A 27,396-nucleotide genomic window follows, 5' to 3' on the forward strand; every position below is an offset into this window, starting at 1 on the left:
TGTTGAGGGGGTGATGACTACGCATTTCTGGTCCAGGTGTGACAGACAGCAGTTCATAACGTCAGTGCTGTAGGTGTGCAGAATAGCATACAATAACCATGCCATCAGTGTATCACTGCTGTGCCATTCCATTAATAGGGTCATCCCTGGTGGAGTGGATACTGACATAGGGATGGAGCAACTGTTTTGCATCTCAATGAATGATGCACTAGGATAGTAAAACTTACAGCCAATAATAGAATAGCACTGTTCCAGTAACCGGAACATCAAGTATTCAAGAATGTCAGTACAGCAACAGAGGTAAGTTTGGACTGCATGGTATGTTTTACTTGGTCCTGCTTAAATTGTATGCCCCAGGGCCACAGTGATATTACAGGTACTCATTCTCTCTTTAGTGTGTCTTTTGTTGTGTATTTACAGAACATACTGTTTTAGCACAGCTCCACAGAGTTGGGCAGCTAGCCACTGCTCTCTTGTATTCTGTGCAAGCCAAGTAAACTGTTGCATTCTGCTAACTCTAAGTACAATTAATTTTGCACTTTAAAACTGCATTTTTGCTGTATTGCTGATTTTATAAACTTTTCTTGCTGATTTATTGCACTTTTTGTCTGTTGTAGCATAGACTAGATTCAGACCTGCAGAATCTGGTTCTGTTTTTTAATTTGAGCACTAAACCAGCCTGTCTTTTGTTGGAGAGTGCAGTTAGGACTCATCTGATTGAAGGTTGCTGGCACAGGTCTCAGTTTTGAGCTTTTTTATTGGTTAAATTGTTTAATTCAGTTTGCTCACTGTTGCTACATGAGCATCACATTTGCGCAGGTGTTTTGCTTGTTTTAACACAACTCCACAGAGTTAGTTGACCAGCCACTGCTCTGCTGTATTCTTCTGTTTATGCGTAGTGCACCACTGTACACCATCATGCACTACCACACAGTGGAGTAACCAGTGGCAGTTGTAGACGCAAAAAGTTCAGTGGATACATTTTTGCTTAGTAGCTGTTCATGATCTGGCCAGGAAGTCCTTAAGTTGCACTTAGCTGCTAAGAGACCACCTCAGCTGCACATGTACCCCTTAAACAGTCCCAAAACCACCAAATCTACAATAGTTTCATACCATTTAGAGAACTCCCACTAGTGTAGACCCTTTATAGAGCACCCCATACCCTGTATAGACCCAGTTTAGAGCACCAAGTTATACAACACCCCTCCATTTTCTCACCCACTGTGAAAACAGGATTTAACCTTGCATTATGGATGGTCAGTTTCCCTCCATTTCTCCTAGCAGCCTGATTGACATGGGTATTCTAAGGCAGTGTAGCAACTGCCTCATGTACACTCACAACTCTTTACTCCTAAATCAACCAAGTACAATTTGCGAGAGATGCATCTACACTAAGAATCTGGAACCCTTGCTGTCTCACGCACAGAACAGTAACACGGAACTAGGTGTCAGCTCACATACTACACCTCCTACTCAAAGCATGCAGTCAACACATAAACCATCATATGTGGAGGTACTCACCAGAAACCTACATAAACACCAGAGATCTTCCAAACTACAAACATGCAAACATGCTACACCTAATGCAGCATCTACAGCACTCAATACACATAAAACACAAACAAAAATGCCTCACTTGGGAAACTGTAATTATCTTTTGAAGTCTTGCAGTTTGGCTCTTGCTTCCTTCCATTGCCAGTGCATTTTCTGCAATGGCCATTATACAGGGATTGATATCTCCATCCTGTTCCACTGGCCAGCATCCCACTGGTACATAAGATCTGAAAGTCTTCCCAAGAGTCATTAGTGCAGTGACCATATTATAGGTATGTTTGGATCTTGCCATATTATATTGTTGAGTATGTTCACTTTTGCCGTATCAGTCCTCCCCCTTTCCATCCCTTTTCTTTGTCTGTTGGACATCCTTGGGTTGGACTGGATAACCTAGTCACTAATGCTTCCATCTTTCCTCTCTAGTCCCTCATCAAGCACTTTGCCTTTCCGTAGCTGAGAGAGGCAACATGGAGTCTAGTTTCACCATGGGAGCCTGTGTCGTGGCACCACTTTCCTATTTTTGCCTGCTTCTGCAAGAAAGACCTAAAGGTGATACTGGCTGGCATCCCTCTTGTTGTACCAGTGGCATATGGATGTCTGGGTTTGAGGGAATCCACCAGGCCTGAAGAGGGAAGGTGCAGAACTCTAAATGTCAAGCATGCTTTTGAAACGTCTGCAGACAGGAGGTCCCAAGAGTCATTGCCACAGTACTGAATATATTCAAAGCATCTGCAATTACAGCTCCTAGCATAACTGTACTTTTGTATTGCATATATGAAAGTACTAGTACAGTATTTGCATTGAAAAGGCTTCTTGGTAATTAATCGGTTTCATGATTGTTGAAGAAAATATTAACCATAAATGAGACAACTGGATGGAAGACCGTAAATTTACCCTGGGGATGTCACCTATATCCCTCTTTGATAAAGGCAGTTGGTGCTGATCGTAGACTCACCGCAAATATAGACCATAAAACGTGGTCAATATCGGAACAAGGGTATAACACGGCTAGGCTTATAAAGGCCCTAGGGCCAATAGCCTAGTAACCTCCTATGAACCAAATAAGACCCTAAAGCAAAGCACATCTAAACCAAATTTTTAGTCATAGGTGACTCCATTGTGAGACGCACAGATGTCCCTCTCACCAGGCTGGACAAGGAGAAGGTTACTGTCAGCTGTCTGTCCTCTTCCAGGATCCATCAGATCACACATGCACTCAAGTCTTTCAACAATAAATACCGTTATGTTGGTGTAAATGACTTGAGACATACCTCACTGGATTATATGAAGAGAGACGTGATTTAGCTCTATGAATATGTATCCCAGGCAGGTATGTCGCTAGCTTTGAGCAGCAATCTACCCTCACCTATGATGATACCACAATATAAACAAAAAATGATTGACTTCAACAATTGACTTAGTTTCTGTTGTCATTCTAAGGGCATCTAGTTCGTGTCAACCTGTGATGACATGGTTTATAAGCCATGCTACTTTGCCAGAGATGGTCTTTACCTGTCACCTCTAGGCTTTTGGTTACTGACTAAGGTACTTGCCCCCCAAATAGTGCCTTTTTTAGGCAAGGTCTCAAGAACAAAATTTCCGATGTGAAAATATCACTCACAAATAAATTAAAAGTTATGCTGCTAAATTTTAAGAGTTTAAATCAGAAACTGCACTGTCTGGAAGCACTTCTCTCCCTGTAAGATGTTGATGTCTGTGCAGTCACAGAAACTTGGTTCGGGGCCACAGACAGTACCCCGGCCTTGAAGGACTACAATGCCTTCCACACTTTCAGATCGCAAAAAAATGAACGTGTGAGAACCAAAGGAGGAGGGGATCTATCTTCATCAGTGATAAATACACTTGCAGACTGGTTAGACAGGAAAACTCCATGCACTCAACTAACTGTAAGTCATCATTAGCTATAGGCCCCCTTCAATGAACCAAGGTACCCATGCTGTTTATTTGGACCTACTTGACTCAATCAAATTACATTCAAACACTCTAGTCATGAGCAATTTTAACTATCTCTCCATTGACTGGGAAACTTATACGAATACCAACATGCTCCAGTTCCTGGACTTTAACACTAATGCCATGGAACAAATAGCATGCAGCTTCACAAGGGGCTCAAATATTCTTGAACTGGTGCTCACCAACATAGGTGACTGTTACACCACCACAATTATAGGACCATTACTGGGTAAATCTGAACAAAAATCAGTAATATTTGAAGTAGCTAGAACACCTGAACCCCTCTTAGGTGAACTCAGCTTAAAAAATTTCACCAAAGCTAACTATGCCCTCCTAAGGGATGGCATAAATAATTTCCAAGTACCGGTTCCCACAGATGGCATTGCCAACTATACTAAGGTATACACCAATGCCCTGTATAAGCAGTTTACAAATGTATTGACACAGATGTACCTGATAGGATCAAAACTAGATCCTCAAGAAAAAAAAAACAAGCCTCCCTGGTAGATATCTAGCATTAATAAGTTATGCAGCAAGAGGAAGAAGTTGCTGTCTAAGAGTAAAAAAAAAAAACAAGAGGTCCCAACACTAGAAGAATACCCTCCTCTGCTTGAAAAAGCAAACAAGACAACTTGTAAAATCCTCTTAAGGACAACTTCGAAAAAATGTAGCAACCATGGCTAAGGATGACTATAAGGTATTTTTCAGCTATATCTGTAACCCAAAAGGCAGGACCCAGATGTGTGCTGAACTAACTGTGGATGGCATGTCACACACACTGATCCTGTGAAAATAGCTAACATATTAGCTGACAAGTTTGGCAAAAATTTCACCCCCTGTTCCCCCAAATATTCCATAAAGCATTCCCTCTACATCTCCCCCACTTTGCATCTCCAAAGAGCAAGTCATTAATGCTCTCTCCAAGGCCAAAAAACACAGCCTCTGTGGGACTAGATGGCATCCCAGGTTGCATTTTAAATGGTGTAAAACATGAGTTAGCAACTCCTTTAGGTATTCTCTTCAACCACAGCTTGAATACTGTTTTTTTCTTGGCTGAATGGAAAAAAACAGCCATCATCCCCCTTCATAAAAGGGGTACAACAACAGACCCTGAGAAGTACAGACCCATAAGCTTAACCAGCCTTATCTGTAAGGCCATGGAATGAATTGGCATGGACCTTATAAGGACATAGGTGATGTCCAAACCCTTGATTCCACACAGTTTGGTTTTGTCAAAGGCAGGTCATGTCTGATAAGCCTGGTGGACTTCTTCAAAAACATCACCAGAGCTGTAGACAGAGGCAGATCTGTGCATACAGCCTACCTTGCCTTAACCAAGGTCTTCGACACAATCCCAAATTTGGGCATAATTGATAAACTCTCTCCAGTAAATGTCAACCGTTATGTCATCAGGTGGGTTGCTAATTGGCTCACCAACAGACCACACTCAGTCAAAGTTGAGAACTTTACCTGAAACAGCAGATCTGTCACCAGTGGGGTCCCACAGGGGACAGTGCTGGGCCTCCTATTGTTTGGAATATACTTCTCAGAAGTTTAGGCCAAAACAGAGGGGCTGTGGCTGACTAAGTTTGATGATGACTGTAAATTAGGTGCAATCACTGAATCCCCAAATGATGTCAGTATTCTTCAAGAGGGACTTACACAAGCCAATGACTGGCACCAAAGCCATGAACTCAAACCTAGTGCAAAAATAATCCATTATCGTAAAAATGATATCCTGCCGACAATCATATAAATAATAATAATACCCTAAGTAACAACTTAGTAATGAGAGACTTGGGAGCACAAGTTGACGGTAGCCTAAACTTTGGCCACCAGGTATCTACTGTGGTAAGGAAGACATTCTACGTCACACACCTCATTAGCAAAGCCATTGCCTTAAGAGCAAAAGAGGTCATGATACCTCTGTATTCGACACTCATCAGGCCAATAATTGAGTACAGTCCTCCCTTTGGTATGTACCTTACCAGACACCTGCAGCAACTTGAGAGACCTCACAGATTTCTAACCAAGAAAATTCAGGGTCTCCAGCACATGTCATACAGTGACAGGCTGAAGTCACTGTCACTGTATTCAGCAGCATACAGACTACTTAAAGGAGACTTGTGGCTGGCCTACAGAGCAATCTCTGATCCAAACCTAATGGAAATGTTGCATGTCTGCAAGGCAAATGGGACAAGGGTCACCCACTCCAGGGACCTTAACCTGGAATGTGACATACATAGGACCCATTGGAGAGACAGATATGTTTCTTAGGTTGCCATTCCTCTAGAATAGGCTACTCAGTTCACATTAAACAAACCCCCTCTATGGCCCTGGTTAAGCGTAGCCTGGATGACTGAATGGGAAACCATAAATTCTTGCCTGAGGTTTCACCTATGACTCTCCTAGATATGGGCAGTCATTGCTAATTAAGATCTGGAGTTTAGGCAAGATCCTTTATATTGGGATTCTCTAGTATTATATTGGGCACAAATGGCTAGGCTTATAAAGACCTTTAGGTCATTAATAGCCCAGTAATCACCTATGAAACCTATATCACTATTATACACATGGTTGTAGGGACTGGGACAAGCAGATGTTAGCACCGATACAGGGATGATGAGACGCACACATACCTGAGTTACAGTCAGATGACACTACCAAAAGGCTGCTGACATGTCTCAATTATGGGTAAACATCTGACACAGGTCAGGGTGAAATTGTGGCCTCTCTCACTAAATCACCTAAGGCCATACAACCCGAGCACTCACCATTCCTCCTGGGGAAGTCCCCTATAATGAGGAGCACCAGTGATGTCCGTACTGCGACTGCAGCATCAGATGAATGCATTGCATCCGGTGTGGGTCTACCAACCATAACACATCCTAATGGGATTGCCTGATGCTGTCATATATTACAGGTGGTCTCTGACATTCTGACAGCCTTGGAAGCCAGTCAGCGGATGTACTTCACTATTATCCAGGCACAGTCTGCAGCTACCCAGTCTATCATGGCATTCATGAGAATATTGGCCAGTTCTGCCACCTGCTCTTTTAGGACAAGGAGCCACAGACACTGTAATGATTGTCTTATGAGTGTTGGGATGGCACACATAACTTCCATGATCAACTCTGTGCAGTGGATTGTCGGTGCCACTGTCACTGCATAGATTGGTAGCATAGTCTGTGGTTGGGATATGGTTTAGACCTAGAGTGGCCATGTTGGGGGCCTTTGCAAGGTACACAGTCAGTACCTACATTAGACAGTGTACAGTGGTCTGCCATTCCTTGTTGTGGATAACAGTGACACCCAGCTTCCATTGGCTGGGCACTGTGCCAGCAGAATCCATTCAGGTCATAGTCCTGGAGTTGCTTAATATCTTTGACAACCCCAAGTTATAATGCAACAACCAAGTGGAGTGGCCCTTAGTCACAGTCACATAGTGATATCTCACTCCATTGTAAGAGGAGGTTATCCCTGATACAGAGTACCCATCACCTAGAGACCCTGTCTCCTCCTACTTTGACTTGATTCCCCAGCCAGTGTATATAGATAGCCATGTGGCATTGTGTCCTTCAGTAGTTATGCACATGTTCACTGCAATGACACACTCCACCATCCCTACTGTAACTTATATGGGGGGGGTGTTTGATGCACAGTGGGGCCCAACCATACACTGATCAAAATAGCATGATATTAATACTATGCATATCATGCTTTTTTTGTGACAGTACACTGTCTCTGTATGCTCATCAGGGTCCTCAGTTCTGGACTAGATCTCAGCAGTTCACCTTTTTTGTCATGTAGTATGCCTGTTGCTGTCTGAGGGGTGGGGTTGTGCAGCTTTTGCTGCTGCTTGCACTGTTTCACCTCAGTATCATTGGTTGATGATGATATCATGTACTGTTTGCATGGAACAACTGTACCAGTGTCAAGGGGCTGCAATGTCTGCTTTCTCAACAGCATATTAAATGGCATGCATCATGTAAAGAACATCCTGCAGGCTGTGGCAGTGTCATACCGGTGTGTTCCTCAGACATTTCAAGACAGTAGAACAGATTGAAACATATCAGTGATTTGTGAGCATGCAGTGTTGTACTGGAGATTGGCTATACCTTTTGGGTCCTGTACAGGTGTCATCATTACACAGGGCTGTAGCAGGCATTCAGCATCAACTGCAACACAGTATTGACTATGGAATGGGGGTTACTGTATGTATTGGCAGCGGAATAGAATTAAGGGACATTTCAATGATGTGAAGAATAAGATGCAAGAAAATATAAAACATGTAAGCAAGATACATAATGGGGATATCAGTGTACTTAAAGACCTGAATTTTGGAACATACTGTTATAGCTGCTAGAGAGGTGCATTTATAGATAATGTCCTTTTGAAAAAATGAAGCAAAACTAATTCTAAAATTCTGCACATTATACCATTTTGAGATGAATATTGACTATAGCTGGAAAATTGTCATTAGTTGTGTTTTAATTATTTAATTCTTTAATAAGTGGTAGAGGATTTTATATTTTGATAATTTTGTGTAGTAGTTTTAAGTCTTTTGAAGGAATGTGAACCATAGCCCTGGAATAAAGTTGTTAAAGCTATTTTTATTTTTATGCCATATATGGGCTCACAGTATTTGGCTTTGTATACAATAATGTTACCTGCAGTACCTGAACTTACAGACTAGATGGCTGTATGGAACATCAACATTCAGGAAGTGGCAGTATATTTGACATGTATACCATATATTTTAATAAGGTGAACTGAGTGGGTGTTGTGCAGACTCAGTGGTTATGATCTTACGCACATCACAGACTACCTGGCAGTATAAGGAATGGTAGCCTTTCTCATTTGTAAATTTTATGACTGTGGGCCAGATGGGGCTTTTATTACTGCATGTTTGCAATTTATGGCTCCCAGTAAGTCAGGGAGGTGGGAGACCTCATAAAAGCCACATATAACGATGGCTATTTTTTTCTGTGGTGTGCTAGGAATTCATACCTGTTTATTCACATGTGGAAGCATTATGTCAAAGAACTTCATGCAATATTTTAGAAGCAGAAGCCTGAGAAATATACAGCATGTCCCCTGTTTGTCTCCGAATGGTCCCAGTAGCTAGAATACAAAGAGCTATGCACACTTTTTTTTAAATAATAAATACGTTTATTAAATCTTCACAGAGCTACACATACCTTGGTCTTCACAGGTATGGAAAGGCCATGCAGTCTGATGGATTTTGTTTGTAGATAATATAGAACCCCAGGGCCTATACAGTGTGTCCTGTTCAAGACTGACCAATAATCTGCTAGTCAGTGCCTAATAGCAGTACTGTTTACTTTCATACTGGATGCATCCTCATTCCTGCAGGTAGGAAGCAGCTTCTCTAATAGGTAGCATATGCAGCTTTCACAACCATTGCTGTTAATCTGAGCCTTTCTGATATCTGTAAAAGCATTTTTTTAGCCAGGCGTACATTGGTGCACAAATTGTGCAATCAACAGCTATGAATCACAATTATCTCATATACACACATATATATATATATATATATATATATATATACATATATATATATATATATATATATATATATATATATATATATATATATATATATATATATACATATATATACATATATATATATATATATATATATATATATATATATATATATATATATATATATATACATATATATATATATAGAGAGAGAGAGAGATTTCTTAAAAACTATCTCAGGTTTCAACTTTCTGTTACCTAAGAAGTTCATTTGTGAGGGTTCTGCCATTTCACACTGAGCTTGATCGAAGGATGGACACTGAGGAAACTCGGAGCTATAATATATAACATTAAGTATCCTGTTTTTTTTGTTTATTTTGTTCTTTATTTCTTTATTTAAAGCACTTTGTGTACTGTGTATTTTTCTAGCTAGTTTCACTGTGTGTGAGGTATTAACTGGAAATTGTCCACTTTTATTAAGCATCTGCTGGGTTGTTTGTAATAACTTGTTGCAGTTAAACTCTTTTTTCTAGAGGCTCCTTTAGCTGTTTACAACTTTCATTTAAAGGCTCACTGCTGCTTTTCAGGTGTGAGAAACATTTCTGCAGTTTCTTCTAATTAGTGGGGATATTTGTAGCATTTCCACATTCAGGCTTGTATTTGAGCCTAGTGTTTGTGGAGGCTGTGTGTCTGAGCACATATTCAGGGACATCTTGGTTTAGCCAAAGCCATCAGGCATTTCAGTGAGAGAGAATTGTTTGAGGTCATTGGCTGACTGAGGTCACCTGAACAACAGCTTAGACTAAGCACCTCATTGGTTCTTTTGAGATTTCTTTCTTAAAACCTGTCTCAGGTTTCAACTTTCTGTTACCTAAGAAGTTCATTTGTGAGTGTTCTGCCATTTCACACTGAGCTTGATCGAAGGAAGGACACTGAGGAAACTTGGAGCTATAACATATAACATTAAGTATATACTGTTTTTTTTTTATTTTGTTCTTTATTTCTTTGTTATTTATAGCACTTTGTGTACTGTGTATTTTTCTAGCTAGTTTCACTGTGTGTGAGGTATTAACTGGAAATTGTCCACTTTTATTAAGCATCTGTTGGGTTGTTTGTTTGTAATAACTTGTTGCAGTTAAACTCTTTTTTCTAGAGGCTCCTTTAGTTGTGTAAAACTTTCATTTAAAGGCTCACTGCTGCTTTTCAGGTGTGAGAAACATTTCTGCAGTTTGTTTCCCACCCTCCCTGTTGGTATAGTGTTTTTATAGTTGGTGGCTTTGCAGTCGCCCGCCCGTAGTGTAAATTTGATCTGGGACCCTCCTCCCAGTCTAGTGTCATTACCTCATTCTACCCAGTGCAGGGAGAACATTTGAGAAGGCCAATCAGCTTAGTTTCTGCTACTCCTTTCTCTCTTTCCACTTAATTTTTTTTTATCTGCTTTTACTGTATTTGTGTTTCTTCCTACTTTATTTTGCTTTTGCGTCATCTTAAAAGTACTCAATTGTATTTATTACTGCTTGGTGTAACTCATTCTAAGCCTTTTAGTTTAAGCACTTGGACTTCAGACCAGTTGTTTTACATTAAGAAGGTTTGTGGCCTGCACTGTGGTGGCAGGACAGGTAGCTTACATCCTTCTAAGTTGGGAACTGCTGATTGAGGGCTCAGTGTCTGTTATTCTAAAAGTGTATTAGTTCTGGTTTAAGCACTTGGGCTTCAGGCCAGTTATTCTACATTAAGAAGGTTCATGGTCTGCACTCTTGTGGGAGGAGAGGCTAGACTCTGCCCTTCTGAGCTGGGAATTTCTGGTTAAAGGCTTATAGTGCCTGCATATTTGAACTGTTTCTTACTGAAATTGGTACACCTTGTTTGCTGTAGCATAGACTAGATCCAGGCCTGCTGAATCTAGCTTTGTTTGTATGCTTGTTGTTTGTTTGCTTATTTCCCTGAAAGGCTAATTTCACCTAAAACGCGGCTTTTCAGTGCTTCTGTGGATCCCTAGTGATATCTGCATTGCTTACTGTACTTATTTCCTTGTTTTACTTGAAAGAAAGTTACTGTTTGTCGTTTTTGCATTTAAGTTACCTGTAATACATTGCATTTAAGTTACCTGGCACTTGCTCACTAAGTCAGCACTAAAAAATTAAAAGCACTACACCCTCACAAACTCCCCTTGAGTACCTTGTTCCCCATTGGCCCTTTTTTTTCAATTATAAAGGAATTCCCAATACTATTCTAGCATGTCCAAAGGTCAGTTGTCAATCTCCTCTCCGGTCCAGCTGGTGAATCTGGGAATCTTGAGGCAATGTTACAACTGCCTCATGTACACAGACAACCCTCTCCTCCTCCCAACAAATTCCAACACATGTGAGAGATGCAACCATATAGCCAAACTGGAGGCTAAGCTCTCTTAACACAGTACTGGCGTAACCAGTCGGGAGGAGAAGGAAACCACACTCACTACAATTCCAGTCTCACATAGACCTACCATAACAGCAAACCAAACACATAAACACACAAAAACATACTTGGAGGCTCTAAATAAAAATCTGCCTAAGCAGCAGAGACCTCCAAAGCAGACACCCAAGCAACTGCTACCCCAAAACAAAACACGTGCAACACATAGCTCACAAAGCCAGTGTGCCGAACAGTCACAGCCCTTAAGGCTAAACAACACACCTGATACACTTGTAATAGGTGACTCTATCGTCAGGCACATTGACGTCCCACTCACCAGGTTGAACAAGGAGAAGGTCACGGTGAGCTGCCTGTCGGGCGCTAGGATCTGCCACATAATACAAGCACTCAGGTCACTCCAAGGCAAGTACAAATATGACTCATTGTCCATGCTGGTGTGAATGACCTGAGATGTACCTCCCTGGACTACATGAAAAGAGACATAGAGGAGCTCTCTGAGCATGTAGCCCAGGCCGGTATGACTCTGAACTTGAGCAGCATCTTACCCTCACCAAGAATGATGCCACAATATGAAGACAAGATGATCAATTTCAACAATTGGCTTAAGTATTGGTGTCATTCAAAGGGGATCCAATGCCTGTCAGCCTGGGATGACATGCTCGACAAGCCACGATGCTTCGCTAGGGATGGCTTGCACCTGTCACCCCTGGACTTTCGGATATTGGCAAACGCTCTTGCTACCTCCATAGTGCCTTTTTTAGGCAAGGCTCAAAAGACAAACCCACCTCCATAGGTATCACAAGGGATAAGAAACTAAGAGTAATGCTACTCAACGCCAGAGGTCTAAACTTCAAGATGCACGCACTCAAAACTCTCCTTAGCATGGAGAACATTGATATATGTGCAGTAACAGAAACCTGGTTCAAGACTCCCGAGAGCACCCCAGCACTACCAGGTTATACCTCATACCATGCTTTTCGGCCCCAAAACTTGGACCAAACCACAAAAGGAGGGGGGATATCAATATTCGTCAAAGATACCCACACCTCCAGATTGGTGGCACAGCACGAAGCATCAGAGACTATCCATGTGCAACTAACAGTGGGTAAAACTGCCTTCTAGTTTATAGCCTGCTACAGACCACCCTCCCAAACCCAGGAGCCCCACTCGGCCTTCCTGAGAACACTGGAAAATATGAAGGTCTCTCCAAACACCATTATATTGGGTGACTTCAACTACCCAAACATAGACTGGGAGCATTACTCTAGCTCCAACACCCTAGGCCAAAGGTTCCTAGAATTTATAAACTCATATGCTATGGAACAACTTGTTACCACTCCCACAAGAGGGGAAAACATACTGGACCTGATCATCACCAACATGGGGACTCTATGCTCCAGACCAGAAGTGTATCTCTCACTGGTAAGATCAGACCATAAACTAATCTCACTGGATAGTCATATACCGACCCCACCCCCTGCCCAGAAAACCACAGTGAAAAACTTTTCTAAAGCAAATTTCACACTCCTCAAAACCGAGGTAGAATCCTTCAAAGCCCCCGGGCCTGTGGAAAATACGGCCCAGACTGCAGAATCCTTTATAAACGCATTCTATGAACACCTTCAGGAATGCATGGATCTTGCAATCCCAAATAAAACCAAGACCCAATCCTCCAAAGGCAGACGTCCTGTCTGGTGTACCCCAGCCATAAACAAACTATACAATCGAAGGAGGAAGCTACTACATGATAGAGCAAAATCCCAAAAAGGGAAGGCATCTCTGATCAGTATTAGCAAAAAACTACGGGCACTCATAAAATCATCTAAGGCCAGCTTCGAGAGAAATATTGCACAGCACACTAAGGATAATCACAAGGCTTTCTTTAGTTATGTTAGGAACCTGGGTGGTAATTCCCAGATATGCTCAGAATTAGTCCAAAATGACAAAAAATACACCGAACCCACAGACATTGCCAACATCCTAGCTGACAGGTTCAGCAAACTCCCCTCACCAAAAGGGCAAATATCTATCCCAGCAGAGTGCTGCCCCCTGACATCTCAGATGCTCAGGTAAGAGCCGCCCTCTCCAAAGCAAAAAACACAGCATCAATGGGACCAGACAGTGTCCCGGGCTGCGTCCTACATGAACTCCAAGAAGAGCTAAACCCAAACATAAAACTACTATTCAATCTCAGCCTTACTACAGGATATGTACCCAAAGAGTGGCGTACAGCAACAGTGGTCCCTCTCCACAATGGTGGTGCCTCAACGGATCCTGGAAACTATCGTCCTATAAGCCTGACTAGTTTGGTCTGCAAAGCTATGGAAAGGATCATCATGGACCTCATAAATAAAGATATTGGGGACCTACAGACACTGGATTCTACCCAGTTTGGCTTTGTTAAGGGCAGATCCTGCCTTTTAAACCTAGTCGATTTTTTTGAAACAGTCACCAAGGCCATTGACGAGGGGAAGGTGGTCCACACAGCCTACCTGGACCTCGCAAAAGCCTTCGATACAATACCCCACTCTGGCATTATAGATAAGCTCACCAGCTTAAATATAAACCCCTATGTCACTAGATGGGTTGCAAACTGGCTCAAGGACAGAACCCACATGGTTAGAATTGCTGGAGCCATGTCAAACCAGTTACAAGTGACGTCCCACAAGGCTCAGTCCTGGGACCTCTCTTGTTCGGTATATATTTCTCGGAGGTACAGGCCAACACGGAAGGACTGTGGCTGACCAAGTTCGCAGATGACTGCAAACTGGGCACCATAATCGACTCTCCAGCTGACACAAGCATCCTCCAAAAAGGCCTCATAGAAACAGACAACTGGTGCCAGAGCCATGGCCTCAAGCTAAATGCCAAAAAGTGTATAGTCATCCCCTTTGGCAAAAACAAAGTGCCCACAAATTACCACATAGGTGGTAATCCATTAAGTGCAGAAGAAGTAATTAGGGACCTGGGGACCCAAGTTGATAGCAATCTCTCATTTGACAACCACGTGGCCAAAGTGGTTAGAAGAACATTTTATATAGCCCACCTAATCATGAAGGGATTCACATCTAGATCGGGGAGGTCATTGTGCCTCTTTACTCATCCCTCATCAGGCCCATAATTGAGTACAATGCCCCTTTTGGGATGTACCTTACCAGACACCTGCAGCAACTGGAAAGACCCCAAAAATACCTCACCAAGAGGATCAAAGGGCTCAAACAGATGCCATATGCTGGCCGGTTAAAGAAAAGTACAGTTTTGTACCTACCATAAATGTAGATGTTAGGGAGATTCCCCTGCTGCTGCAGTCCTGACTATTATATATATCCCCCGATAGGCCCGAATACCAGGTATAAGGCTGGCGATCGTCATGGCCGACTGGCGGGGCTCGTCAGGGTACTAATCGGTACTAATGGCGTCATTCCTCAGTCTTTTCTTTTCTTCTTTTTCAGAAGACAGAGTCAGAAAGACCCAAAAGAAGCAACCTGCAAACAACCTAAAAACAATGCAGCAATATATATAAAATATATAATAAAAAAATATACTACAAAAACACCCCTAACACACCACTGGAAAGGGGGAGGAGGGGAGGGAGAGGGAACATCAGGAGACATCTAAATTCTACTATCTACATTTATGGTAGGTACAAACACAACTTTCCCTTTTCGCTTTGTATTGCTGCAGTAGAATCCCCATTCCAGAGACCCAGGTAAGAGGTAAGAAAGGCTGGCAAATTATAGAAGCACAGCAGCTGACAACAACAATTGCAGTCAGCCTGAAAGCTAGAGTGTGGGCGGGTGTATAGAGTGGATAGGGTGATAGAGACTCCAAGTGAAACTCACTCAGAATATCCTTAGTTGCCACCCTTAGAAATCCCCAGCCTTGGCGGTAGCCCTAGTGGTATGAGGCTAGTAGTAGGGCTGGAATTTGAGGCTGGAACAATAACAAAATGCAATGAATAACAAAATCAATGCAAAGCCAATCCACCTAGAAATCCACTTGCCCTACAAATAGTTTAGCACACTCAAAACAAAAGAACTGAAGAGACTGCAAAAAAATAAAAGTCCTGACTGCTGAATAAAAAATAAATACAGTGCTACTGCTCGCATAGCGAATAATTTTTCCCCTTTATTTTGAGGATTTTTCAAAACCCCTTTAAAATCTGGAGGCAAATTAAAGCCAATAAAATAACCACTTTAAAAACACACTAGAAACCAGGAAAGGTAATGAAACCCTGTCCCAGGAGTAAAAATGAAAAGGGCTACTGCTCTGCCATAAAAAGGCTCCTCTCACCCGTCTTGCAGAAGTAATAGCCAATGACAAGCAGTCTTCCTTCCAAATAGAATAAATCGAAGCAGTCAGTAGCAAAAGGCTTTCAAGTAAGTAGAGTAGGGTTTTTCCAACACAAAATTGGGGAGTTTTCCAACACAGTAGGGCTCTCACGTGGGGGTCTTATATTGAATGTGCTCTAACTTCTTGCTTGAACAAAGGATCAAAACAAAGGGAAGGTGCAAAACAATCATGGCATGAATCAAAGCAGTGCAGCATGAATCTTTATGGAAGAAAATCAATGGAGAGAAGGACAAACCTTTGTCCAATAATTCAGTAAGATATTGAAGAGCCACACTCTCAAATTCTTTGAAATACTCCAATTCTTTGCTGTACTCCATTTTTCTCGTCTTCCATTCTAGTAGTAGACCTCCTAGTAGCTTCCTACTTCACTAAAAAAACTACATTTGGAAGCTGACCTGCTGTGCTGAGACCTGCAGAATATGCCAAGCTGTGAGATGAGAAGCATTGAGCTGACATTGAAGAGATGACCGTCCTTCTGAGATAACAGATGAGGAATCATAGAGTGCAAAGAAGGCTTAGGCTAAAGGCTTTGACTCCTTAGAAGTGGAGTACCAGTGTTGCGAGGAGCCAATCCAATCCTTAGCTATCAAAATCATCCTTGTCTTGTCTGACCTTTAATAGAGCCTTTGGAAGAAAGAGGCAGAGGTGGTGAAAGGCATAGACATGAAGGTTTTCCCACTGAAAGACAGAGCATCCCACTTCCAAGGTGTGTGTAAGAGCCCCCTGTGTGAGTGGAGAAAGGCAGCTGGTGGGTTAGTGGGTTGGAGAAGCCGAACAGATCTATGTCTGGAGTGAACATCAGTTTCCACTTTTCTGAAATACATGAATTGTTTCCACAGTCCTTTCGTGGGATCCTATGATTGTCTGCTTAATACATCTGCTAGGAGTTCTGTGCTCCTTTGCAGAACCTTACCCTCAGAGAGTCAGTCTGGGAGCCGCCTTGATCTCCATAAAATTGCTTGTGCCTGCATAGAGGGAGAATTGTGAGATGTGTTTCTTGTTGCTTGTTGATGTACATGTAACTCCTTGTGTTGTCTCAATACACTGCTGCCTGGGAAGGAGTAACTCCTTGAATCGAAATTGCAAGCTGACTGCTTAAACATCCTTCCAAGTTGATATGTAGATGCTGTAGTCTGGCAGGCCACTTGTCTTGTATCCACTTTTCCATTTAGATAGGCTCCCCAAGCAGTGGTCGAGGCATCTCTGTCGTTAATCTCTGACTCTGAGGCGAGCACACAGAGAGAGTTTCTTTTAGAGTGACATTCTGAATGAGACCACAGAATTTCAATTTTTGTGCAAGGTATTATGTGTGACATGTGGTCGGGAATTGCTGTGCCCATTCATTCCATCCATTATGACCATTGCCATTCATGCTTCTCATATGCAGTTTGGCAATGGGAAGCACCAAACCCCAAATGCCATGAGCCCTGAAGCTTGTCCTTTTGTCCAGGCAGGACTGATGGGACTAGTGAGATGGATGATAGAAACAGACTCTTCAGTTCTGTTGTTTGTCGGCAGGCCATCTGCCATCTGTACTCAGAGGGCACTTCTCACACCCAGAAAGCTACACATGGGTTCCAAGGTGACTTTTGGACTTTATTTCACGTTCTAGGCTACCCTTGGCTTCTTAGCACTGCTATGAGATATTCAGAGAGGGTTAGATTTCTTCCTTTTGAATCAGGAGTAAGCCCAAGTAAGGAATGTAAGGAAGCCTTTGAATGCCTTGACCTGAAGTGAGCTAGTTTCGGAACCAGAACTCTTACTGAAAGCTATAGTAAGGCCAAAGAGCCAAATAAATGCAGAGAACTGATAATGAATCCATCCATAATTTCAGCAGCAGATTCCTTGCAATAGCCATATGAACCTGAAGGGGTAGGCTTCCTTGAGATCCCAACAACCCATCAGTCCCAGCAGAGGCCCAGAGGAGGTAGTTGCCAACAAGTCAACATCTTGAATACATCAATGTCAGATGAGTGGATAGATAAGATAATTCCATAGACAAACTCTCTTGTACCCCTTCCCCTTCTTCGTACATAAAATCCTATAACTGAGAAAATCGAAGCCCCTTTTTGATACAGGCTCTGGAGGAACACTGGAGAACTTGCTGAGTGAAACTTTGTGTTGGAGGACTTTCTGGCATGCCTTTGGAACATCTGCATGGTGGAAATTAGGGGGCATTGTGTCTGTAAAAATAAAATCCAGCACCCTGATGATCCAGCCACCCAATCCCACCTTTCTTTTAAAAGAAATTTTTCTTTGAAAAGGACAGACTTCCTCCCAAAGGAGCTGCCAGACGAAGTCTGGCACAGACTGAAAAGGTGAATTGGTGGTTCTGCTTCACTGACCCTGGCCTCACCAGAAGTCTGAGCCCTGGCCTACTCTCTGTCTGATCTGGCCTAACTGCGAACCGTGAAGCAGGCCCCTACTGCGTCTAGACCCATCCTAGACTGGGAACCATAAGCAGGATATGTCACTACTAACTTCCAAGGCTTTCTACTTAAAGAGGCTGCACCTGCTGCAGGCTTTTAACTTCAGTCTGCATAATTTTCTTTTTACACCTCCATTTTGTAAATGGCATCCTAAAATGCTGTCTTAACACAGCATCCAAAATCTGACTGTAACATCAGCAAGGCATGTCTGCGAAGAACAGACAGCATAGCAGCCACCCTCGAAAGAGGCATGTTCATGGAAAAGAACAACTAGTAGAGAATGCTTACCCACTTGTTCAGACAATGCTAAACCACACTGCAAAGAATGCTTAAATATCTGTTCAGAGACACCACCTTAGATTTCCAATTGTCTTTCACTCTCAATACCCTCCAGAAAGCATCCACCTTTGACAATTTTCAGTGAATGAAATATGTAATCTATTTCAGCATATGATTACCCCACTAAGCACAGCATTTTTAACTTGGAAGAAGGGTATACTTTCTACTTCACAGAGGCCCCTGCACCTTTTATCCCTGAGCTTTGGAAGCTTAAGTCCGCCCTGGGACTCTTAAACAAATGCCCTTGGACCGAGCAACAAATAAGTCCTATCTTCGGGCAAAAGGAGCCAAATTGCAAGGAGCTTAGGGTTCACCTATAATACCTATCAAACTCGTGGGGGAGCATTCCAGCTTACACATCCTCCAGGGAAGCCTCTGCAAAAGGGTAAGCTAGTAATATTCCCTAAGCCTTTCTGAGGAATCCAGAGTGGGTAGGTAAAAATCCAATTTAAATCTTCCCCCTCATAAGAGTATCCCAAAGTGAAAATGAAAAATCCTCAATGAATCTGTAAAGAGAGAATCCTCCACATCGAGATCAGGAAGGAGCAGAAATCAGAATAAGCAGATTCCACAGATCAGAATCAAAGAAGCAGAACAAGCCTGTGACAGAGTAACTCTGTTATTCTCTAGGCCTGTTATACCCTAGTGAACTCATGACCCCTCTAAGGGAGAAGCCCAAACAGAGTAATATTTTAAGCAACCTCTAAAAGCAAACTTCCCGAGAAACAGAGCAAGAAGCCCCCACAGAAGGAAAACTACCCCAGTGAACTTGGAAGCCCTCTAAAGCTGAAGACCTCCTAAGAACAAGAGGGGGACCTAAGAAGAACAGTTGCCTGAAGACCCTCAGCCTGAGAAGACAGTCTCCTGAGGGGCCTACCTCCTGAGAGGGCATATCTGGACACAGCTCCATGCCTGAAAGTATCTGCCTGGACTCCCCTGAGCCCTCCTGCTTAACAACGTCGGGCCTGCGGTTCCTGCCTAAACCCGGACTGTCGGTAGCAGCTTCCTCACTGAAGCGTCCCCAGCGCTTTGGCATTTGGCTTACCAAGCACTTCACAAACATTAGCCTAGCAACGTCAAGTTACCTGTGCAACAAAGCACCGCTCTTAATAAATGTAAGCGTTCCTAACTAGCATGTGCTCAAATCCAAACAAGGTAAGAGCAATAATAAACCCTGTACCACAATGCTTAAACAAATACATGTATTCACTTCCTCTGATCCTCTGGGTATACTTTTTCTTCCAAAGCAAAAATTTCTAGCGAACTCTTAAAAACCAACCTAACGGGCTATTTACAACTCGGTTTTTTAAAATCGAAACTCGGTTTGGTGCTCATCACGCTTTTGCCTCTGCTCCGGAAATTGCTTCTGCAGAAGCGCCATGCGGCGTAGGTCACGCGCCGGCGTACCCTGGCGTACCCTGACGCAGGTCACGGAAATAGTCCCATGATCCATGCTCTCTGGTCTTGTATCTCCAGCTCTACTCAGTGGCATACCGCCTGCTGAGAGGCGATCTGTGCCTGACATATAAAGCCATGTCCAACCCGGAATTAATGGACATGCTGCACCTCAGAAAATCTAAATCCCATCGAGCTACGCGCTCGAGAGACTTGAACCTCAGCACCGAAATAAATAGGACATGCTGGAGGGACAGATTCATAACCCAGAGGCTCCCTTCACTCTGGAATAAAATCCCAGTCCAGGTTAGGCAGAGTCCCTCATTGACTCTCTTCAAGAGGAATCCTGATGAGTGGATGGGAGATCATAATTTTACCCCGGGTATCACTTCTGTGTCGCTGTTAGACAGAGGCACAGTATACTAACCTCGAAAAAGAGCATAGCAAAATTAAATTAAAATGGGTGGCGAAAGCCAAACACACTCTGGCTAGGCTTATAAATGCCCTAGGGCAGATAGCCTAGTATGAACCTATATATATATATATATATATATATATATATATATATATATATATATATATATATATGTAGATGCATATCTTAATGGCCTCATTTTCCTACCCATTTAACTTATATGTCAGAATGTAATCATTTGTATTTATCTTTTCCCATTGCATTTCTGCTCCCTGTACAGTACTGTAGTGTGGTATTATCATTCCCTACTAGCCTGCATGTGGTTGTTTCTTATGCAACTACGCACTACATAGTACTTAAATTGTCTATGAATCCTAGCACATTTCTCAGACTAAGGAGAAGTGAACATTCCACTGTGTGATCCATTCAGATAATGGAAAGAGCATTATTTATATAAATATTGTACAAATAAATAAATAAATACAGAAATACATTTGTATATAGTGAACTACCTGAAAGCAGTGACTGAGTTATTATTTTATGCAAGATCACCTCTCATTGTATACTAGATGAATATGAGTAATCGGACCTGGGTATATGCTGTTGCAATCAGTTTCATTTACACAGCTTCATCTGTTTGGTGAAGTATGCCTTTTGTTAGGTCTTGGCAGTTCCCCTCTTTAAAAAGAAAGGAGCTTTGGTTGATATGCTGTGGAAAAATGAGTTCACATTTTTGTATAATATCAAAAACATTTTTCTCAGCTTAATTTGAAACATTTCCTTTAAATATTTATATCTGTTGCAAGCAGTAAATTCATAGCAAATTAAAAAAAACTTGAATTAAGTAGAGCTGGTGGAAAAAAAAAGTAATTTTATAAAGAATGTAGCCATTTCTAATTAAGGTTACACTAGTTTGCTGCATGTATTGTCTTTCCAACTTACTATTGGTTTATCGCAAAGAAGCTATGAAACCATATCGGGTAGAGATAATTATAATTACTGATGTGTTATAATATTGACTTTGTCAGCTCGACTATAATTCTTGCTCTTACTTCAGTAATTATTTATTGAATGCCATACATTTGAATAATTATAGAGGGATACATATTACCCTTATATATTTCACTGCATTACAAATTGACAGAATAATTTATGCATGACATTCATTTAACGCTAAAGATTAGTTCTGATGTATTTAATTTATACACCCTTTAAAGGTCACGGTCAGTGCAACTGTGGTGTCTGCGACTGTAAGGAAGGATGGACTGGAAAGAAGTGTGAGCATCCCCTTTCGTGCCCCCTCTCCATTAAGGAAAGCACAAAAAAATGCCAAGGGAGCTCCAGCCTGCCTTGTTCTGGCCGAGGTATGTTGAAAAATGTTCAAGATTCTCTTTGTTATTACTTCAATATACTTCTTTCCCCCTCCACTAGTCAACCTTTTCTGTATTTGCCAGCCTATGATAGTATCTGTTGGGGGAGTTTGTCCTGTTTGTATGAAGAAAGAGAAAATGCCAGATGAACAGATTATTTGTGCTGGCTTCCTTGTGGTCTCAAAGCCAATATAGGGTAAACAGAATGAGTGAAGTGTTGTAAATCTTGTCACGTAAAATGACTACAAAAGATTTCTGAACTCTGTTTTCACTGCTGTAGAGGTCATAATAATGACGTTCAAATGTTGAAGTAGTATAAGTCGTCTTAGTACTGAACTTTAGAGCACTACTAATCTGTGTCAAGGTCACTGTTTCTTTTGTTATCTTTGAATTATGAGTAGACAAAAGATCTAATTAGGAATATAATTTTAAGTGCACTGCCTGCAATGTTTTACTGTGCATCAAAAGAAGACATCAAAAAAGAAAAGGCTGGAAAAATGTTCTTATTTTCAGCTCTCAAAGTATGAAAGGTGCTCTTTGCTCACATATGAGAATAGAAGGTAAATTGGAAATGGTCTTACAGTGCAAACATAAATTGAATTCTGATGGGGTTTGTCTTTGCAAAGCTGTTAGCTGTGAAAGGACTGATACTGTTGTGTCTGACCTTAAACTTCATTTCATCTGTGTCTTATTTTTCATCAGTATTGTCCACAAGGAAAAGAACTGATTCAAAGGTTAGATGCTATTCATATAGTTTTCTTGAGACAGCCAGGTGTTCTCTTGTGATAGAGTATCCAGATATGCACCACCAATAATGACATGAAGGATAAAACTAGGAGTAGAAAAGGCAGCCTTATTAAAAGGAGCATGAGTTTGCTTCAACTCGCACAGATCTCTGACTCAGACTAAAAAGATGCTACTTTGTATATAATGGAGTTCAGTTCACAGAAAAGGATAGCCTCTAACCTAGACAGAGACAGAAGTATGCATTTGATAAAGACCTATGATACCATGCCTCTAATCTACTGGGCTTGAGCTTGTATGACTGTCATCAGTGCCTGGTCTGAGAAGTGCTGTTGTTGACCATGGTTACACAAACTTGAGGAGCCAGACCTTTTGACATGCAAGAAACAGGACAAGGCCTGTATAAAACAGGCATGCTTGAAAATTTAAATGAGATGGTATACAGGAGCCTTTTGCTCCTTGCTTGTGCACATACACATACATATATGTATGTGTGTGTGTGTGTGTGTGTGTGTGTGTGTGTGTGTGCGTGCATATATATATATATATATATATATATATATATATATATATATATATATATGTGTGTGTGTGTGTGTGGGTGTGTGTACATACATACACACATATACACACACACACATATGCACAAGCGCACACAGTCATTTATAGGCAAGAGAAGTCTGGATACAAATGCTGACTAGGCTATAAGCTATATAATGCTTTCTTCAAAAAGTTGGGAAGAGCTTGTTGTTTTTGAATGGCAGCTCATGTTTCTTCATTGAGTTATTTTTCTTTGTGTGCAGGATGCCAAGTATGTATATTTGAAACAGTAGAATTTTTGCTGTATTGCAATTAGTAGACAAAATTTATAGTACCCATGATATGATAAAATATGAAATATGTCTAATGTAAAGCCTAATTGAAGGCTTTCTGAATGAAGAGATAGCTATTACTTAAACATGCTCATTTTTCTTGTATGAAGATCGTATAAATGTTAAGTTGCATTTTGTGAAGGATACATATAACTTACAGCTGCCCTTAAAAGTACTGTTAAGGTACTAATTTATGAACATACCTATCAGATACCAGTAGGAAGAGAGAGAGCGAGCGACAGACTCCATTCCCCCTCACTTTCTGTACTTGATGCGTGCATATGTGCTTGTGTGAGAAAGACGATGTTGCAAAATTTAATTTTGGTGGCAAAATGACTGATTATTTCCAGATGAAATGCTGTGCATGGTTATGGTGCCAACTCTGGATTTCTGCAACAAATGTCATCTTATATTTCACTGCTGCTTCTGCTAAGCAGAATTGGGTTCTTTACATAACTTGCTGTGACTTTAGATTATATGTGTTGCATTATGTAGATTGGACATGATGGTTTGTAAATCTTTGCAGATTGAAAGGAAGAACAATGTTTTTTCTGAGAGCAGGAGAAGGAATAAACAAGCAAATAAGGATATGTATCGTAATATTTTGTTTGTGTATGCATAGTGTTGCATACATTCTTTGGGTTTGTTTGTAGAGACTATAGAAAGGTTGCATATTTATACCATAATCTTATTTTATGTCTCCAGGCAGTGGCAGATTAAGCATACCTTGAGCCCTGGTCAGTTTTCAATACATGGACTCCCTGCCCTTGGCCCCTGATGTCATCCCTGCCCACAGCTTGTTATTTTGGGTGACCACACACCTAAACTTGTCTGTTGTTATTGAGTGACTGCGGTCTGCAATGATTTGCCAGAAAACCATAGATTTTAAAATTTTGAGGACCCAAAGTACAAGGTATAATCAGGGATATTCTGAAAAATCAGGGACTGCTGGGAAATATAGTCATGGACCATAGGATTAAAGCTATGAAGTGTTGTTATGATGTATTTAATTTTATAACTATGAGAACTTCTCCCTTGCTGTCATGTACTCCAATGTTTGATTCTCTAAGCTTTGATTTCCCAGCTGTATGACTCTGAACAGGTAACACAAAAATCACTTTTCAGAATTCTCTTGCAGTTAACTGTATTATTTGTTTAGTTTTGATGTCCATGCCACTGACTGAGCTGTATTACACTACTGTTGTGTGCTGAACAGAGAAAAATACTCTTGTGGCATTTAACTTCCATGCACTTTTTCCTATTACCTGTATTGCCAAACTAGAAATAACTTGAGTCAGTGAGCTGCACAGCTTTTCTGCACTAAATAAAGGGGACTCTGTGATTTCCTTTCTGGCAGAATGCCAACGTCAGGTGAAGTCATTGCATGTGTCAAGTCATAGGTCTAATATCATTATCATGCCATCAATGTTGGTGCAGTGGCTGCTGAACTTAACTGTAGGAGTCATAATTTAAATGGGCCACTCAGAAAATTGTGGAATCCTGATGTTTACTTTAAAAGTGTATATTTTCTGACAGAAATGGGAAATTGCAGAGTTATGCGCTGCACACAGTGATGCATGACTACTACCAGTGATGTCAAGAGCAGCTAGCCCACGGGTAACATGGGGATGGGATGCAGTGGTGAGGCTGCAGTTCTGCCAGTCCTTTTTAATCCAGTTCACATCCAGTGCTAGACAAGACTATACGCCCTCACCAGTTAAGTTTTCCTCCTCCTTTGAGAGAATGTTCCATTTCATTTATATGCTTTATTTATTGTCCACTAACAAGCTAAGTAACCGGGCAGTGATCTTGCAATTCTTTTTTAATGTTTTAATATAACAGCAAGTGGAAGTTATAGCTCACTGTTTTTAGTAGTAGTTTTGAATGGCATAGACCTTAAAAAACTAAACCATTATATTTCCCCAAAATCTGGAATGCCACCTGTCATAATGTAAAACAGATGGCCAAAAGAAATACTAGTCTGCTACAGATTCTGGCTAGTACTGCCATCAGAGCCAGATCATGGGCAACTGGTCCCCCCCCTGCAGTCATATCAGTATGTCCTTACTTGGCTGGCCCTCCCCAGTTACCACTGTTCATACTTGTGCATATTGTGTTCTTCATTACCTTTACAATGATCACAGAGATTTGGATTTAATTTAAAGCTTAAGTTTTTTGGCAGAAATACTGGCAGCCATTTACTAAACAAAACTCGTCACTCTCACTTTGAAAACAGACTTGGCATGAGCAGCGCTAGACTTCTGTACCATAGACATTCACATATATTAAAACTCCATCTGGCAAGTCATTAGATTGCAAGAGACATGCTGGAAAGCATGGTCGAACACTGCCACTGTTAATGGTGCAGGAATTCAAAAGACAAATGTGCCATGCATTTGCTTGTAGCTTGGGGTCCCTGAGAGTACTCCCTGGGGAACTGACTTGGTCACAGTCACACAGTACACAAACTAAAACCGAGGGAGTCAAAACCTGCACTATAGGGAACAGCTCATATCCTTATTATCTGCACAAGTTCCAGACAAACTGTTACAGTGCATTTCACACTTTTATTCCTAAAAAAAATGCTAAATTAAAAATGCATTCATAGTTATAAAGTATTAACAGTAAATTCATAGACTTCATGCTGTCCAATTACTTTCTCAGACATATTATAAGCAAACTGTAACAGACAACAAAACAAGGAAACCAAGAATCTTACACAAAGAACATGGTTCATATTATAACACTAACATTTACTTCAGTCAGTTCATTCCTTTATACCATTACACTCTGGGATGTAGAAACCAAGTATTCATAGATACAAATACACACTCACAAGCACACATATGCGGGTGTTAATTACAGCCTCTTGTATGACCATGTACACTTGGTTGATTGTATGCAATCAAGTAAATGAATAAATATGTAGTGATCGAGAAGTGCATTTCATCTCACTGTTGTGCAAACCCATTTCACTCCCTGCCATACCCACCTAACCTTTTAGCTCAAGAATTTTTGAGAAGCCCCAAAAATCAGGAAGAAATTTTAAATATTTCTTTTATAAACTTAGAAAACTGCTAGAATAACCAGCTTTGCATTAACAAGCATTTTCTGAAAAAATGCATAGCATTATTTTGTGACTCCCGTCCAAACAATTTCTAGAATGCCTCACATTTTATAAGGAACAAATCAAAATACTTTTCAGCTTCTTTGCTCAGGAATTCTTGACAAAGCCAAAAATAATGGGTGGGGGTCCAAAAAGTGAGACATTTTAAATATTATTTTCTTTTATGTATTTATTAACTTGGTATACCCACTGGAAAAAGTGCTTCTTTCAAGGGTGACCCAAGAGTAGTGTGTGTGTGTGTGTGTGTGTGTGTGTGTGTGTGTGTGTGTGTGTGTGTGTGTGTGTGTGTGTGTGTGTGTGTGTGACTTGCTCTGTTCCATAGTAAGAAAATGGAGGAGGAAGAATTCAAGCCTGTACCTTTGACTACAGGAAGCAGTTCATTAACAGCTCAGAGGCCCTAAGTGCCAGACAACTGTAGTTTGCTTAAAAAGTTAACAGAACAAGAGATGTTAAATGGACATGTGTTTTCCAAAAATAAGAACTGTGGAACTCTGTTGACTGACATTACCAATTGACTGTAATCTTCCAGTAGCTTACTAGATTTCTTTTTACTTATATGTTAACTGTTTGAGCCCACTAGACAAAGTGTCCCTTTTCAGGGGGTGATGTGGGAGCACTGTGCGGATAAATGACTTGCTAAAATCACACCTTAGGCAAATGAAGGTGGAAGGAATCAAACCCTCTTTCCTGGGAACAGAAAGCAAATCATTAACTGCTCAGAGCTGTAGTCCTCTATGCTAACTGTCAGACCAGTTAATGAGAAACAGGGCATAAAAATAGGACAAAATCATAGATGTTCAGCAAAACTGGAGACAAAAAGCAGAGTTTTCTAATTCACATCGAAAAGTTAACAGTTTTGCATCCACATGTATTTTATGAACAACAAAACTATGAAACT

At 41.2% G+C, this 27,396-nt stretch overlaps 1 protein-coding gene across 2 annotated transcripts in view; it reads left to right on the top strand.

Annotated features, from left to right (window-relative positions):
* The window catches only part of ITGBL1 (integrin subunit beta like 1), a 2,504,690-nt gene that overhangs the window by 1,260,589 nt on the left and 1,216,705 nt on the right, over positions 1-27,396 (top strand). For both annotated transcript variants that reach the window (XM_044071244.1, XR_006364791.1), the window contains exon 7: positions 21,603-21,749. In XM_044071244.1, coding sequence (XP_043927179.1) covers positions 21,603-21,749 — 147 coding nt within the window. The remainder of the gene's footprint in view (positions 1-21,602; positions 21,750-27,396) is intronic.

The sequence above is a fragment of the Protopterus annectens genome, chromosome 5.part0 (assembly GCF_019279795.1).
Source record: "Protopterus annectens isolate FY-2018-M chromosome 5.part0, PAN1.0, whole genome shotgun sequence".
NCBI lineage: Eukaryota > Metazoa > Chordata > Ceratodontiformes > Protopteridae > Protopterus > Protopterus annectens.